Here is an 18,470-nt window from a genome sequence, read left to right as displayed (position 1 = left end):
ACATTTTTTTTTGGTAATTATTTGGATGAAAATTGATGTCATAAGTTTTGTGACACTTTTAGAAGTCAAAAGATAGATATAGGTCTTTCATTTCATTGTTTTTTTTTCCTATTAAAATTGTTCATTACTCAAAGTTGGGATTGTACACTATAATAGTAAGAGTTCGGGTACACATGCATGGACATATACATGATGCAATAATATATGGGATTACATAAAGGTGTTAATCGGTTTGGTTTAGGTTTAAATGGTGCGGATAAGTTTCGTTCACTTTTATTTGACTAAAACCATAAACGCACCATTTATTAAATGGTTTCACTTTATGAAATCGTGACCGTTTAGTAAATAGTTTCGGTTTCTATGGTTTCTAAACGATGTCGATTTCACATTTTTAAACGATTTCGATTTTGGTTTATTCCATACGGTTTGTAAAAGGGTTCACAATCGATTTATTATAACTTACAACCATCTCTAAATTGAAGATCATAAACTTATCCAAAAATAACTGGCAACCATAAATAAGAAATTCTATATTGACGATGGTATGTCTTAATTTGATAATCTAGTGTTATTTTTTTGCATGATCATTCTCAAACATATAGAACTAATATCATATAACATCCAAATCCAGTCTTCTATAACATAAAATATTAAAATGACAGGTGGTTCAGCCAAAACGCCTCATATATGATAACATAATAACATAGTAACATATATGAATTACAAGTTCATGATCTAAAGCTTAAACTTGAACTAAATTGCAATAAATCATACCAAAGCAGGATGGACACGTAATTTAATTGTTAATTGTTATACGGATTATTGCCCCTGCTTTATTTAATTGTTATACGGATTAATCGGATATGTTTAAACGGTTTTAATTCAATTTGAAACCAACGAGTTTCGTGGTTAAAATCGACCCGACCCGTATAGCTAATCGGCCTAAAACTTAAAACCATAACCACATCATTTACTAAACAGTTTTGTGGTTTTGATGTAACCAGATCGATTTGATTTTGGTAAATGGTTTCGGTTACAAACTCACATCCTTAAGATTACATATTTGATCTGACATATGAGTAATCTTGACCTTGTCCTTTTTATCCATCAATAGAAAATGGACATATCATTTGCCAATGTGGTGAATAGGTATCTTGCGAAGATTGGAAAAGTAACTATACCCTGGGACAATAATATTTTATCTATTTTTAAAATTAAATTAGATCAAATTGCTTTCACGTTTATCGTGGAAGTAAACACGACCAATGGTGTTGGTAGCCTAACGGTGAAAATGCCCTCAACCCATCACCGCTTGAGTCGGCTGGTTGTAGGTTCGAGTCTTGGCATGCCCCACTATCGTCCATTGGTCCTGCGGAAACACTGCTTGCTGTACTGGGGTTTATCCTGGGGGATATGATCACTACCACGGAACACCCTTTTTTCATTACCAAAAAAAAAAAAAAAAAATGATAATGTGGTTACAATTTATATATATTGTATTTAAAATATTTTGCAGCTTTCACACTAACAAATGATGGGTATACACATGCTGTGCCATTTCTAATAAGGAATGTTTGATGAGGTATTGTTCTCTAATCATAAATTTGTTTTTAGGAAGTCAACTTGGTCTCATAGTTATAATCACAAACCTTTTTATAATAATCATAAGTATATCTTTAATATTCCCAGCTGAATATTATATTGAATGTTGCAATCTAATATTAGTTGTCTAAGTATTTTTTTTTTTCCTGTTCCCTCGAAGATATAAATGTATTCTTGAATATTTATCTTAATCTTATATATTCTAATATTATATTTGATTGAAAATTTGGTTTGATAGGGATAAGGTGTGGTTGAGTAGAGTTTAGAGGTTAAGCAAAACTGTGGACGCAACTTCTAATAACAAAGAGAAAAAAAAAAAAATGCTAATCAATCCTTTTTTTTAGATTTCACTCCTAATTAAATTACATAATATTTTGGTCCATGACAACTATATAATCGATATTTATCAAAAAAAAAGGAAAAAAGAAAAAAAATACAACTAATATTTGATCATTTTACTAGTTATAAGTTGAGTATTCATTTTAGTGTGCTTGTAATTTAGTTTTTTACCCATAAAGTTGTATTAATAAATAATAAAAAAAAGGGGGTATTTATGCATTAACCAGAAGTATCATTGAATTTAAAAAAAAAAAAAAGTGTCACAGAATTTAATCTCAGGTGAAAACTTAGTTGTCAATTTCTTTGGTTTCTAGTTGATTTTTGAGTTGGAACTGAAATAGTCTATCAATTCATTGTAAAAATTACAATACATTAAAATCATATCACAGGATTTACTAGAAATGACCAATAGTATCTTTTTTTTTTTTATATAAAATTTAAAAGATTGATTGTAATAATTTAGTCGAAATAACTACGAAAACAAAATTCACATCAGTATCCAATTTAATGTCATTAAAAAGGGGTTCTCTTTCCCATCACTATGCTTAGTAAAATATAATACTTCACTATTTACCACTTGGTAGGACATAAGTTGGTGCATATGATAGAGGATTATGCAAGCATCTCATGGTACAGTTTCAACTTCAAACGAATAGAGAGTAGCTAAAATTACAAAAAAGATGCCATTTTGTGTTTTTTATTCATCTCCATTTGATGGCATTTTGATAATTTTATTAAAACTTTGATTCAGAGTTTGAACAACTTTACTTGCTTACTTTAGACTAACTTTGGCCATTGATATGTATGCAAAGTTATAAAAAAAATAGTATGTTTAGTCATTTATCACATAGATCAACTCATGTATTTTCAAGTGATAAATAGTAAAACACTATATTTTACTAGGTATAGTGACACTTAGAACAACCTAAAAAGAATTAAAAATATTTTTTATTTTTTGAATTCCGTCGACATCTCAAGTAACACTAGAAAAGATCTACCATGGGGAAGGATAAATCATAACTATTCTGGATGTTCCTTAAAAATATTGGTTCAATTGCTACTACATGGCTATAAATGATAAGATGTATGATTCAAACCAAATACAAGTCTCAAGTAACAAGAGCTATAATTCAATTGATATATAAGTCAACTCAAATCAATCAACAATGATGGTCGTGAGAATTTTTTGATAATCTCTTGTGTATTACTAATATTATGTCTAAATTTGATGTTATTTTTTTTTTTTTCTTGTAAGTTGAGATGTACAATCTCAATAGTGACTAGGGCAGCTCATATGGCCAAAGAAAGAAAGTTATCTATATGTATTGACAAAGATGTAGACAATCTCTTATTTGGTTCATATCATATAAGTCAACCCAACTTACCTTTATCCCAATTGGAATTTGGCTACGTGGATCCTCGTTTGCCAATCAAATTGAAATGGTCATAGAAAATAAATTTGAAAATTCTAACTCAATAGGTTTTACATGGTAAATTGGCCCAAGTCAAAAAAAAATATACAACTTATGAGACCTTTCTCAAACCACCTGATCATGGTTTTTGTGTTCAATAGACCCTTGTTTTAGACGCTCAATATTTTCATTTCCCTCTCATAGTTCATACATGAAAAAGGAATCAATGGCCTCAATCCAAACAGAAATTGTGATTCAAAAAGAAATTTCATAGACACTTACCTATTAAGGGAAGAAAATCAGTTCAGCCACCCAAAACTATTCAAAGTTCCAAAGTCCAAATAGAACAACGCAAAACATATATATCAGATGGATCACATAAATATTTGATAGCACTGTTCTCTTCTTCAGTCCATCCAATCATCTCTTATTTAAAAGCAAATCACACAAGCCAAAAGCTATAATACAAAAAAAAGTGGTCCTTTCATCTAAAATTCCAAGTCACTTGGTCTCCTCTCTCCCTTCCCTTTCCTCTTCTCTCTGGTTCCTCTTCTTCTTCCTATTCCTATACCCAAATCTTCTGTGTTAAAAACCCTAAACCCCACGAGACACAAGAAGATGTCTGACCGTTCCTCCTCTTCTTCCTTTGTTTCTTGCTTCCGTTCCACCACTCAACCCATGGATCTTGACCCATCAACGGAGGAGCCACCGGCGCCGCCGCCAACATCCGGCGGCACGAACCTCACCACCTGTGTCTATCACACCGACTTGGGCGTCTTTGCTCTCACCTGGTGCCGTAACGTCATCGGCAGGGCTCTCCATATCGACCTCCGATTCGACGACCATGATGAGGATCTGTCCTCCTTCCGCCTCTACATCAAGCCCTTTCTCTTCTGGCGCAGACGCGGTTCGAAGAGATTCAATCTTAGAAGCCCAACAAAGAAGGTTGAAATCTTCTGGGATTTCACTAAAGTCAAATTTAATTCAGACCCAGAACCCCAGTCTGGGTCCTACGTCGCTGTTGTCATCGACGGCGAGATGACTCTTGTCGTGGGTGACTCCTTGAAGGAAGCTTACAGCAGAACCAGAGCAAGGAAGCCAGAGAGAACCCAGGTTTTGATTCTGAGGAGGGAGCATGTTGTGGGCAACAAGTATTACACTACGAAAGCGAGATTTGGGGGTAAAACCAGAGATATCTCCATTGATTGCAGAGTAGGTTCAGGGGATGAGCTCATGCTCCGTTTCAGTATCGAAGGAAAGAGGGTTTTGCAGGTGAAGCGATTGAAGTGGAAGTTCAGAGGTAATGAGAGGATTGAAGTGGATGGGTTCCCGATTCAGATTTCTTGGGACGTTTACAATTGGTTGTTCGATGATGCTGAGAATGGGCATGCGGTGTTCATGTTCAGATTCGAGAAAATGGAGGAATTGGAGGATGAGAGAGGGATGGTGATGTTGCCGCAGCAGCAACAGCAGCTGTGTGGGTTTGGGATGAATGGGTTCGAGTGGAAGAAGATGAAGAAGAGTCTGTTGAAGACCGGGAGCTCATCGTCATCGTCGATGTCTTCAGTTTCGTCGGGTTGCAGTTCTTCTGTGATGGAATGGGCTAGTACAGAGGAGAAGGAATTGCAGAGCCCATCTGGGTTTTCATTACTCGTTTATGCTTGGAAGAACTGAAGGGTCTGATTTCAACTGAATTCTTTTTTGTTAATTCTTTGTTCCATGGAAGATTCTCTTCTGGTCTGGTAATATTTCGATTTTTAGATTCATTACTAACCCATTTGTTCATGAACATAACTGAATAAATTGTTCCTTCACTATAGAAAAAAAAAGAACAGATTGATCATTGATGGCTTATCATCTTCTACCACTACTAATGGAAGAAAAAAAAGCTTTTTTTTCTGTTTTTGGCAGTGATGATTGCTTTTCAATTTTCATTTTTCAAGTGATAATTTAATATATCTGATTGAATGAGTTTGTACAAGTAATACTGATCATCAAATCAGAATGAAGATGAAGATTAATAGTTGTGGTTTTAGTCTGGTTTTGATTTGGGTTTTTGTGAGTTTATTTTCCCCTTCCCTCCTCTCTGGGAGCAGAGGGGATGGGATGGGGTGGGGTGGGGTGAGATGAGGTGGGTGGTTTGTTGTTCTGGTGAATGGGGAATTGTGATTGGGCAACTGGGGTGCTTCTCCATTAATCGATATGTGAGAGAGAGAGAGAGAGAGAGAGAGAGAGAAAGGGAAAACAGTGGTACATGATCCAGTAATGGGGGCACGGAAAGAGATGAGGTTAGATTAACAGTGTTGACCGTTTGACCAGAAAACAGTTGGCGTGTGGTTGCTCTGCTGCTGCCGTTGCTTCTGGCATTGTTTATGTATTTTCTCATGGCCTGCCGCCTGCCTGCTCGATGGGCAGAGGAATAGTAACGGACCATACGGTTGCCAGGTTGTGTTTTGTGTGTGATGGGAGAATACTAAAAGGGTATATTGACAGACACAGGCGGATTCTGTCTGGCAAGGCCAGATGGTTTTGTTTCATCATTACTTAATTCCAAAATTTGTTTAAATATATATATATATATATATATAGATAGAGAGGAAACATTGGTTATGAGTTATGACTTAGGGTTAGGGGTCGAATTTTTTTTTTTTATTATTTTTTTGGGTAACACAATTTATGAGTTGAATTATGAGTCTTAAATGAATTATGTACTTGTGATTTAGGAATTAATATAGGTTCCGTTTGGACGTTTGGGTGTTGAAGTAAAGACCCTGGGAAATGAATTTATTGTAGGAAAGGGGTTGGGATTTTGTGCGGGAAACATTGGAAAGGTTATGAGGTAGTTAGATTGAAAATTTTGTGGACAGGCATATCCCACGCTATTTTGATTCATATGTTAAAATATCGATAGTATTGTGTATATATATACATTGTTGTATAGTTTTCCTAACAACTTGAGCTATGGGGACAAGCGATTATTATTGACTAGTGGTTCACCAACTATGTAGTAATTGTGCTAGGCAGATGTTCTTTGTTCCAATATTGATATGTATTATCTTTTGTTATTCCTAATCTTTTGAGTTATTGGGATAAAAGATCGTAATGGTACATAAAAATGCTGAAAGTCTATATAATTGAATTTGAGACTAAAAGTTGACAAGTGACAATCAAAATTATTTATTAAATATTCAATAATTTAAATTGTTACATCATCATTCCATGTGGCACAACAAGGCCGAGAAAACCAAATACTTTCTCATTCTTTTATCCCTCCTACTGTTTTATAATTGCAGCTTAGGTTAGAGAGCTTGTCTCCTTTGCTGGTAGGCACACCTACCTCTGCACCAGTAAAAAGATAATGTAATTTTGAAGATAAGCTTTCAATTTTAGAGGTAGATCAGGGTTCAAGAATCCAGAATTGGAATTTGGATCGGATCCCACCAATTTCAATCAGAATTGAATTGAATTGAAATCGGGTTGAATCAGTAAGTAATCGACCAGAACCGATCATAGAATTGGTACATAGATCTAATCAACCGATTCGATCGGACCAGAATTGAGATCAGCTCATCAACCTTGGCTGAATCGGCCGATCTAGCCAGTATTCACATTAGAGGGATAAAGTCAGGTGAATTGCAGTTTAATTTTTTAAAATTGCACCAATTGCTCAATTTAATTGACCTATCAAAGTTTTTCTTAAAAAATTATGGATATTACATATTGGACAAAGTTTTCCTGATCACACAGCCTCATGGAAATACGTCCCTCGCCCCAATATTGTTCTTGCGCTATCAACCCCTACCATGAATGAATTCCCAATCACCATGGGTGCAAGGAAAATTGGTCCTTGAATATTTGATAAAATGGTTAAAAAGAAGTTATATTAAATAGAGAATTGCACTTCAAATTAAAATAGAGTGTCATTTGCTTAACATGTTAACGAAAGCCATTTTCATATTAACAACAATCTCATTCTCTCTCTCTCTCTCTCTCTCTCTCTCTCTCTAAAAAATGAAAGAAAGAAAAAAGGTATCCTTAACTATACAAATTTGGCGTACACGTATCTTTTTCCACGGGTGAAGGAAAACTCAATCCATTATCAATAAAGTATGTTCCTTACACCACTCAAAAATGAAGCCATCCCAGATGGGCCCTTCTCTCCCCACTGGCCCTGTTTTTTCTAATCTCTTCCTTTTGTTGGGGATATATTGTTGAACCAACCACCACCTAAGCCCAAGTCTATAGGTGCAGCTTAGAGGAAACTTCCTGAGCTCGTATGGTTTAAACTATCTTAGCGTTTAGAATCAGACCGAAATTTCCCTTTAGTTTTGCTAAACGAGTGGAAGAAGGAATCTGAATTATTGTTTGGTTACTTTCAAGATTAGTTAAATATATATATATATATATATATATATGAAAGACTTAAACAACAAAACCTAAACAAACCAACCCTAATATTCTTTGATTAATCAAGATGATAACATTAACTAATATAAGACGTAAATGCCACTCCCCAATGAGAGGATAATATTTTAGGAACCGATCTTTAGGGCCAAAATAGTAGGGAAGTTTCATGGATGGGTGCATGCTTGGGTCTGGTTCTGTTTGGGTTACTCGGAAGACTTTTTAATTAAATGAAATTATTATATATCAATGGATTAAAGAATGGATGAGGGTATAGAGTTCCACGAAAATGGGTTTTGGTCTTTTGGGGTTGCTTTGGGTCTTCGTCTTAAGCCCAAAACTCTCTCTCTCTCTCTCTCTCTCTCTCTCTCTACATTTTGTATTGTATTAAAGAAAAAAATAGTTCTAGAAAAAATGTATCCCATGATGTCTTCTATATTTATCTTAGTTTTAGAGAAAAATGAGTTTGTCACTTGGTAGGATAAAATTCTAATATCATGGATAATATAATTTTCTTTTACAATGTTTAAAACTACAAGAGGAAGAATCTAATACATTGTATGTGATATCGGTGAATAGAGTTAGAACACCCCCTAAAAGAAAGGGGTGAGGAAAAATATGGATGAATCAAGTTTACATGACGAAAAAAAAAAAAAAAAAAGAATATATGATTGAATTGAGTTTACATGACGTATGGTCAATCAGAAATTTTCTCCTATTTATATAAAAGTTGAAATGGTTAACTAGGTTATTATCCAAGTGGGTCAAAAAGGGTGACTAATGGAGGAAACCTTTCATCACATCCATGAATGTTTTTGTTACATTCTAAGTTCTAGTTTAATGAATCTGGTTTTTTCTTGGTAAGTTTAATGAATCTAGTTATTAAATCCAAAAAAAAAAAAGAGAATGACAACAATAATTTAAACAATAATTTTATAATAGAGTTCTAAATATGTAAGCTTTGACTTAATTATTTATTTCCATCTTGGTTAACTTGGTGATAAGGAGATTTAATTAGTGTTTAGGAGCATTATTAAATGGGGTTCACATAGGACATATAGAACAACCATTTTGATGTAACAATTGAGAAAATCAATGGAACCCTTATGGTCTAACCACATGCACACAAGGATGACATAATCACAAATTACTTGATGGTGAACCCAAAACTGGGTTACCTCAATATTATAATTTAGTTATGTAAGGATGAATCTGTCTTGGCCAACACAAAAGTGGATTTTTCCACTTTAGCTGCTCAAATTTGATTTTAAGCAAATCTATCTATGATGTCTTTGACCTATGACCCCCTTATTAACTGGTTCAACCAACATGACATCAATTTGGTTCCGACCTAGATAGATAGAATTTGATCATGGGAAAAAGATCCTCATGCTGTCTCTATGTCTTCTCACATGGTTTTTGTTATTCATTTTTTTTCTTCCTCCTTGACCATTGTGGGCCTCATACCTATGATATCGTCTTGTGTGCTACCGATGGTGTAGCATAGGAGATTCTTTTTACACGGGTAGCATGGGAAACCCTCTCACTTTGAATGTGAATTCATTTGATCAGATTAAGTAGACATGGTTGTTAATTAGATTGAATCAAGACTTATTAGAAGCTTGTAACAAATTAGGTTTTTTTTTCTTTTTCAAAATAGGACTATTCTTTTTCGTTTTTTTGAAAAATTGGACTATTCATTAATACTCAAAAAGTGAGTGACATTAGAATTACAGGAATCCTGAATCTAGAGTGGAGAGTAATCAATCTATCCTACACATTTAGGATAGGTTCTTCCTAGCCAGAGTATTGGCTAAACAATTGTTGTCTCTGGGAATATGGGTGAAAAGGCATGGCAGAAAAAGGGATGAGAGGTGGACAATGTCATTTACAATTAGGTAATGGCCATAGGCACTTGGTTAACATTCTTTGCAAGGTAGGAGATGATATATTTGTTGTCCGACTCCACATGGATCCTTTCATCAATGTAGTTAATAATAGTCTGAAGCATAACACATTTGATGAATCCGGATTAGGTCATTGTACGAGAATGGTTTTCTTATGTTACCTGACCCACACTGAGATTCCACCTGATCCAGACGGACATTTGATGGCCATAGCTTCTCCTTCCAGGACTGAATTGAAAGAGTATGGTTTAGATTTTGCCGCCAGTGCAGTTCCTAAGTGGTTCCTGATGATGAAGTTCATTCATCCATATGGATTGCCTTCTACGCGCAACTTCACAATTCAATTTATAGGAGCCAGCCTGAGGTGAGGTGAGGTGAGGGGGGTTTTTGTGGTGGGGGGGGTGATGAGCACATTTATGTGTGAAATCTAGGGTAGTAAAACATGCATTTTACATATTTAGAATGGAGCTACCTTGGGTTTTACTCTCTTTTTGCAGGTTTTATATTTTCAAGGCCTTAAGGACTATCGGGCGCTATATCTTCAATTTTACAAGTAAAGAGGTCCTATTTCTTTTCATGGTTGCGAAGAGGATAAAATTCTGAGCAAGATAGACGTGTTCAATTAAAAGTACATATTCGTTTGGTCACTCGTACAAATGATTATTCTTTTCGGGTCAGAAAAAGAATAATGGATCAGAACTGAACCGAGATGCAGAACCAGCCTATTTGCAATTGTCCAAGAGGTACAAGGAATACTCCAAATACCAACAAGGATCGATGGACTACATCCTTAATTGATTGAAGATTCGTTTTTGGTAACAACAACTACCTAGCGTAGTTGGTGAGCTATGGTGTACAAAATTCCCTTGCTCACCAAGAGGTCTCAAGTTCGAATCTCATGATTGTTTTTTTTAGAGAATTTTGTTGAAGATTTCATGCTTTTCACTCACTTAAAGCACTAAGGGCATGGAGGGGATTTCCACATCAAATTAGAAGCAAGGAAAATCGTGGAAGCAAGAAGAGAAGAAAAAGAAATAAAAAAAAGGAAAGGAAAATCGTGGAAGCAAGAAGAAAAAAAAAAAAAGGAAAGAAAAAAAAAAGGGAGAAATAGAGATTGTCCAAATCTTCTCTCTCCTCCACATCATCACCAAAGATTGTCCAAATCACACAAAGGAAGAAAAAAATCGTCCCTAGGAGAGAGAAAAAGAAGAAAAAAAATTAGAAAAAAAAGAGGAAAGAAAATAAGCAAAAAAAATTTCTCTAAATTTATTTCTCTCTTCTCTCTCCTCCATCTTAGCACTTTTGGACTCAAAAGATCTCACAATCAATTGTGGGTTTCTCCCTTTTAGGAAAGAGAAATTTGTTACCCTACCTCCCCATTCCCTATAAATACAACTCATGTAAGAGGAGGAGAGACAATTCATTCTTCTTCTAGTTTTTTTTTAGTTGCTCTCTCTCTCCCTCTCTCACTCTTTGGTTTTAGTTCTTCTCTATTTTTGCTTTAATCACTTTTGTAATAGTTTTTTTATGTCAATTAATGCAAGCACTCTTTTATTTTTATTCAGTTCTTTTTATGTTTATGATTTATGCAATTGAGTTGTAATTTTTTAAGTTATAGTTCTAGGCTTAGATCTAGGTGACAAGATCACGAACCGTGGAGCAATTTTTTTTTTCAAGTTCAAGCATTGATTCAAGTAAGTAGGCTCCTTCAGTAGTCTTCTCTCCCCCCTCTCATTCCCTCTTCTGACTACCCTTTCTTTCTTAATTTAGGATTTTTATTTTCAGTCGTTACATTATTGCTATTCCTTTCCCCCAAGGTTCATGGCTAGTGTATGTGTTGGTTTTGCCCCTCCTAGCCATAGAACCATCAATTTATTGCTTTTATTTTAATTGTCTCCCTTTCCCTAAAGCCAAGTAGAGTAACCCTTATAAGAGTGACTCTCTGGTCAAGTAGGGAAGCTCATATTATGATGCATCCCTCGGGCTAAGTAGAGAAACCTACTTGTGAGTCTCTCTCTAGCTTTATCCCCTTTCTTTTACTTTATTTTTATTTCAGCATTTTTTTCCTTTATTTATTTATTTATTTTTAATTGCGTGGGTTGTTTATTTTCAGTTATTTATTTATTTAATTTTAATTATGTGGCTTGCATCTTTAAATTCTTAGATGACGAATGGTTAGGACGTTATTTTTAGGACGGTAATTAGAATTAGATCACAACCATTAATCAGTTCACTTTCGCATTATTAAAAGAAATAAAAAATAAGGTGGCTGCTCTCCCTGTGTTTGACCCGTGGCTACACTGATCCGTACGCTTGCGGTTACATTTTAAATCTCAAACAAGTTTGTGGCGCCGTTGCCGGGGAGATAGTTCCATGTTATTTTTTACTTTCTTTTCGTAAATCGGAGTGCTTTGTTTGCTTTGTTTTATATTTTTCCTTTTCTTTTATTGAATTCCTGAGAAGAACAACTTGCAATAATAGTTGTATCAGTGGAGGTCGTTATGCCTCACAGTATGATAAAGACAGGTTTCGCCTGTAGCAGTACCTCAGGAATTGACCTGAGCAACCCCGGATCCCTGCCGGTAAGCTCCCAAAAAGCAAAAAAAAAATCAAAAAAATCAAAAAAATCAAAAAATAAAAAAAAATCAAAAAAAAAATCAAAAAAATCATCAAAAAGTTTTGCTATCCATTCTTTTGTGCTTGTCTTACTTTAGTTGTGGGAAGTTTTTCTGTTGCATGAGTGTTAAGTGGGTACGTAATACTAAGAATCGATTAGAAAGAAGAGATCCAACAAGTAGTGACCCTATACGTTTGCTCTCTTTAAAACCCTTCAATATGGGAGACCAACAGCATAACCCTTCACCTAAATCTCTAAAAGATAGGTTCTACCCTGCTAGAACAGCCCAACCTTCCTGTATAGTTCTACCACAAGCCCAGGGCAATAATTTTGAACTCAAATCTCAATACATCACTATGTTGCCCCACTTCTATGGGTTGACCTTTGAGGATGCATACCTATTTCTAAGGGAATTTGAAGAGGTATGTGTTCTAATTAAGATCCAACAGCTTTCTGATGATGCTGTTAAGCTTAGGTTTATCACTTTTGCATTGAAAGACCAAGCTAAGAAGTGGTTGTATGGATTACCCACAAATTCCATAACCTCATGGGAACAGTTCACAGTTGTCTTCCTTAAGAAGTTTTTCCCAACTCACAAGACCAATAAGCTTAGAAGTGATATCCTTCCATTTAGGCAAAAGCCTAGTGAGTCATTTTCCAAACTTATAGAGAGATTCAAGGATCTACTCCAAGAATGCCCTCACCATGGCCTAGACTTATGGCATTTATATCAAATAATTTATGAGGGTATTGATTACCCAACTAAACAAATGATAGAGTCTATGTGCCCTGAGGGATTCACATCCTTTACAGATGAAGGAAAGGCATGGGAATTCTTACTTGACTTAGCTGACAAAACCCGTGAGTGGGAATCAACCCAAGAGAGTGAAAGAACCATAGGAGGAAAAGGATATTTTGTGGATGGGATAGTAGCCAAGGAAGCCCATTTGGATAGCCTAATCAAGAGGATTGAGGCTATTGTTCCTAGAGAGCCATCATCAGTCAATTTGGTTAAGATTTGTGCTTGGAGCCAGTCCCCTGGACATGTCATAAAAGAATGCCCCAACACTTCTGGGGGCACTTCTAATGATAGTGTTAATGCCTTATACCAGAATAATCCATATAGTAACACCTACAATCCAGGATGGAGAAATCACCCAAATTTCTCTTGGAATCAGGGCAACCAAGCAGGACCTTCCAATTTCTATAATCAAGGTCAACCTGGACCCCAAAGGCCTCCCTTTTCACAATAATCTTTTTCTCAAAATACTTTTCCTAGGTCAAATGTAGGACCTCAGGCGAGTTTTCCTAGGGCCCCTCTCCTATCATCTTATCAGCAACCCCCTGGGTTTACCAACATTGGAGAGGCAAGTAGAATTAGTGACTTGGAAAAAAATATGGCCCTCCTCATGACAAGCCATCAAAATCTTACGAGAGAACTCACTCAAGTTGTCTCAATTATGCGTGAGAGGGAGAAAGGAACTTTACCCAGTCAACCAGAGCCTAACCCTAGGCATCATCAGCCTGTTAGTTCACAAGGACCAACTAATGCACCACTGAATATAGTACAAGGTCAGACTCAACAAGGGCCCTCTAACCAATGTAATGTTGTTTATGCCCTTAGGAGTGGTAGAGAGTACCTACAGAGCGTTCCTAAATCTTCCCCATCTATTACTCCTGTTAACTCTTCTTCAATTGAGGACACAAATGTGTCTCTTGTTCCAGGTTCATCTGATGACCCTAAAGATTTTTCTGAAACTAAAGATGATTTGGGTGAGGAAACCAAAAATGATTCTTCTGAACATGGGCAAATCCCTAACAGTCCTTATGTTCATCCTATTACATTTCCTAATCGCTTGGTACGCAAAAAGAAGACTGCTTCCATGGATAAAATTTTAGAAGTCTTCAAAAAGGTAGAAGTGAACATCCCTCTTTTGCATGTCATATCCCAGATCCCCGCCTATGCAAAGGTACTGAAAGATTTGTGTACTCACAAGCGTATCACTAGTGTGCCCAAAAAGGCGTTCTTGGCAGGTAACATTAGTTCCATAATTACTCAGCCCATAGCAACCAAGTATAAGGATCCAGGGAGCCCTACCATATCTTGTGTCATAGGCAACACCTATGTTGAGCATGCCTTACTTGACCTTGGCGCAAGTGTGAATCTTTTACCTTACCATGTGTACAAGCAACTAGGATTGGGAGAATTGAAAGCCACTGGAACTACTCTTCAGTTGGCAGATAGGTCTGTTAAGATTCCTAAAGGGATGGTTGAGGATGTCTTACTAAAGGTGGGGGAATTTATTTTCCCTGTTGATTTCATTGTGTTAGATACTAAGCCCTTCTCAACCAAGGATGAGATCCCTATAATTCTAGGAAGACCATTCTTGGCTACCAGTAATGCATTAATCAATTGCCGGAATGGTTTCCTAAGATTATCTTTTGGTAACCAAACTGTAGAGTTTAACATGTTTAGGATTGGCAAGCAACCACATATGGAAGAAGAGATCAATATGCTTGAGGATCTTCTGGATTTTTCTGATGATTTAGTTACCAACTTTGATATTGATTTTGATTCAGAATTCCAAGAGTGTATGGATGAGTTGGATGAAGATAGTGAAAATTTCTTTTCTGAAGTCTTGAGTCTTCACACACTTGTGGAGCCCTTAGGACCCCTTTCCAATTCCATTCCTAAACCTTCCATAGTTGAGCCCCCTAAGCTAGATCTTAAGGAGTTGCCATCTAATTTGAGATATGCCTTCCTAGGGCCTGACCAGACTCTTCCTGTAATAATTTCTTCAAATTTGACTTCTATCCAGGAAGAGGAGTTACTTAAAGTGTTAAAAGATAATAAGGAAGCCCTAGGTTGGACCATGGCTGATATCAAGGGTATAAGCCCTTCTATTGTGCAACATCATATACATCTTATGGAGGATTCCAAACCATCTACGGAACCCCAAAGAAGAGCTAACCCAGTGATGATAGAAGCTATTAAGAAAGAGATCCTAAAGTGCTTGGATCATGGAATAATTTATCCTATTTCTGACAGCCAATGGGTAAGCCCAGTTCACGTAGTGCCTAAAAAGTCTGGTGTGACTGTAGTTCCTAATGCCAATAATGAGTTGATCCCTACCCGTGTCCAAACAGGATGGCGTGTGTGCATTGACTACAGGAAGTTAAATGCGGCAACCTGGAAGGACCACTTCCCATTGCCATTCATTGACCAGATGTTAGAGAGGTTAGCTGGACATGAATACTATTGCTTTCTTGATGGATATTCTGGCTATAACCAAATCCCAATTGCTTTAGAGGACCAACATAAGACCACTTTTACATGCCCATATGGAACATTTGCTTACAGGCGTATGCCCTTTGGGCTTTGCAAAGCCCCTGCTACGTTCCAACGATGCATGATGAGCATTTTTTCTGACATGGTCGAAAAATTCTTAGAAGTATTTATGGATGACTTTTCAATTCATGGGAATTCCTATTCTGAATGTTTTCATCATCTTTCCCTAGTTTTGAAAAGGTGCATATCTAAGAATTTGGTTTTGAATTGGGAGAAATGTCATTTTATGGTTAAATCTGGTATTGTTTTAGGCCATGTAATATCCAAGGAGGGAATTAAGGTAGATAGAGCCAAAGTGGATTTAATTGATAATTTACCACCTCCTCAATCTGTTAAGGATGTTCGGTCCTTTCTAGGGCATACAGGCTTCTACAGAAGGTTTATTAAGAACTTTAGTCATTTAGCCCGACCTCTCACCTCATTACTTGCCAAAGATCAAACTTTTGAGTTTTCCAAAGAGTGCCTAGAATCCTTCAAGCAACTTAAGAAGGAGTTGACCAATGCACCCATTATTCAACCACCTGTTTGGACTGAACCTTTTGAATTGATGTGTGATGCTTCGGATTTTGCCATAGGAGCAGTTTTAGGTCAAAGGATTAATAAGTTGCCCATTGTCATTTACTATGCTAGTAGGACCTTAAATGATGCACAACTCAATTATACAACCACTGAAAAAGAATTTTTAGCTGTTGTGTTTGCATCAGAAAAGTTTCGGTCTTACTTAGTTGGTTCACATGTGGTGGTGTATACTGATCATTCTGCCCTCAGATACCTAGTTCAGAAGAAGGATGCCAAAGCTCGTCTCATTAGGTGGGTTTTACTTTTGTAAGAGTTTGATTTAGAAATTAGGGATAAGGAGTTGAAAACCTAGTTGCAGACCATTTATCCCGGCTTCCCAATTCCTTGACTGTTGATGCTCCAGTCAACGAGAACTTTCCAGATGAACAATTATTTGCAACGTCCAGTGAACCATGGTTTGCTGACATTGTCAACTTCTTAGTTTCAGGTGTGACTCCCGATCACTGGTCCACCCAAGATAAGTATAGGTTTCATTCCCAAGTTAAGCACTTTTTCTGAGATGATCCTTATTTGTTTAAGATATGTCCGGATCAGATTATCCGACGATGTGTTCCTGATCATGAACAACATTCCATTCTCTCTTTTTGTCATAATCATGCATGTGGTGGACACTTTGGACCTAAGAAGACTACCGCAAAGGTTCTCCAATGCGGATTTTATAGGCCCACTCTTTTTAGAGATGCTTTTGATTTTTGCAAGGCTTGCCCCGCCTGCCAGTCTTTTGGCCGTATCAATAAGAGAAACATGATGCCTCTCAACCCTATTTTGGTAGTTGAGATCTTTGATGTTTTGGGCATCGATTTTATGGGGCCATTCCCTAATTCCTTTGGGAATTTTTACATACTTTTGGCCGTTGATTATGTTTCTAAATGAATAGAGGCCATACCTTGTAAAACTAATGACCACAAAGTGATGGTCCAGTTTCTCAAAGAGAATATTTTTTCCCGCTTTGGCGCACCACATGCAATAATTAGTGATAGGGGTACTCATTTTTGTAATCGACCTTTTGAGGCCTTAATAAAAAAGTATGGGGTCACTCATAAGTTATCTACCCCTTATCACCCCCAAACTAGTGGCCAAGTGGAGGTGTCTAATAGGCAGATCAAACAAATCTTGGAGAAAACTGTTAATCCCAACCGTAAGGATTGGTCCCTTAGGCTCATTGATGCCTTGTGGGCCCATCGGACTGCATTCAAGACTGACCTTGGCCAGTCTCCCTACCGTTTGGTATATGGGAAAGCTTGTCACTTACCAGTTGAGTTAGAGCATAAGGCCTTTTGGGCCATTAAGAAGCTTAACTTTGATTTGTCTGATGCGGGAATTCATCGTAGGCTCCAACTATCTGAGTTGGAGGAACTTAGGAATGAAGCCTATGAAAGTTCTAGGATTTACAAGGAAAAGACCAAAGCTTTCCATGATAAGCACATTCTGCGCAAATCTTTTGCAATTGGTGATAAGGTTTTATTGTACAACTCTCGATTGCATCTTTTCCCTGGTAAGCTTAGATCCTGATGGGATGGCCCGTTTATTGTCCATAATGTATATCCCCATGGGGCTGTGGAGATTTTGAATCCAGGAACAGGGGTAATTTCGAAGGTTACTGGTCAGCGTTTGAAACCGTTCCACGAGTTTCCTACTACTAGTAGTGAAGAGGTCATGGATCTCCATGAACCTTTTTACACTGATGACTAATTTTTAATCAGGTATGACCCCCTTGCATTGTCTTTGCTTTTAATTTTTTTCCATGCATTGAGGACATTGCATGACTTAAGTGTGGGGGAGGGAAACCAGTTTTTGCTCTTTTTTTTTTCACTTTGTTTTGTTTGTTTTTCTTTTTATTTTTGAGCTTGCTAATGATGAAGTCCTACTTTGGCTTTTGGCTAATGATCAGACCATTCGGATGCTTGATGTATGAAAATAAAAGTTTTGACGAAGGTACCCATTTTGAACGTATAAAACCCTGTTGAGAAGAAAGAAACAAGCATGTGTCTTGAGATGGGACTTTCTTTTGAAAAATAAGAGACCCCTGTTTTATGGTGATGGACCATATGTAAGTCTGTGGGTTCCTTGTACTTTTGATTTGGAGTTGAGACCTTCTTTTTAATTTGGCATGGGTTGACAAATGCACAATTTTAAATGAAATGTGAAATGTGGTATAAAGAAGAATAAGAGTTGATTCCCTTGGAACTAGACAGGGCATTGCGCCTCAGGAAGCGTGGTGTCTTGATCGAAATTCCTTGGGAGGAAACTTCTGAAGTAAC

The 18,470-nt window shown here is 36.7% G+C and overlaps 1 protein-coding gene and 1 non-coding gene across 2 annotated transcripts; one reads left to right on the top strand and one right to left on the bottom strand.

The window, feature by feature from the left end:
- Positions 1–3,712: 3,712 nt before the first annotated feature.
- On the top strand, positions 3,713–5,263 carry LOC122083867. The gene has a single exon (XM_042651780.1). The coding sequence runs from the start codon at positions 3,972–3,974 to the stop codon at positions 5,025–5,027; it is 1,056 nt and encodes a 351-aa protein (XP_042507714.1). The 5' UTR covers positions 3,713–3,971; the 3' UTR covers positions 5,028–5,263.
- Positions 5,264–12,886: 7,623 nt separating this feature from the next.
- Positions 12,887–12,993, bottom strand: LOC122085324. Its single transcript, XR_006142098.1, has one exon. It is a non-coding gene; the product is annotated as a small nucleolar RNA R71 (small nucleolar RNA).
- Positions 12,994–18,470: the final 5,477 nt, after the last annotated feature.

The sequence above is a fragment of the Macadamia integrifolia genome, chromosome 7 (genome assembly GCF_013358625.1).
Source record: "Macadamia integrifolia cultivar HAES 741 chromosome 7, SCU_Mint_v3, whole genome shotgun sequence".
Taxonomy (NCBI): Eukaryota; Viridiplantae; Streptophyta; class Magnoliopsida; order Proteales; family Proteaceae; genus Macadamia; species Macadamia integrifolia.
The sequence above is the reverse complement of the archived record's forward strand: the minus strand, read 5'-3'. Positions and strand labels throughout refer to the sequence as shown.

Excerpts from the sequence above, each read along its gene's own strand:
- LOC122083867 (XM_042651780.1), top strand. The coding sequence starts at position 3,972 with ATGTCTGACCGTTCCTCCTCTTCTTCCTTTGTTTCTTGCTTCCGTTCC.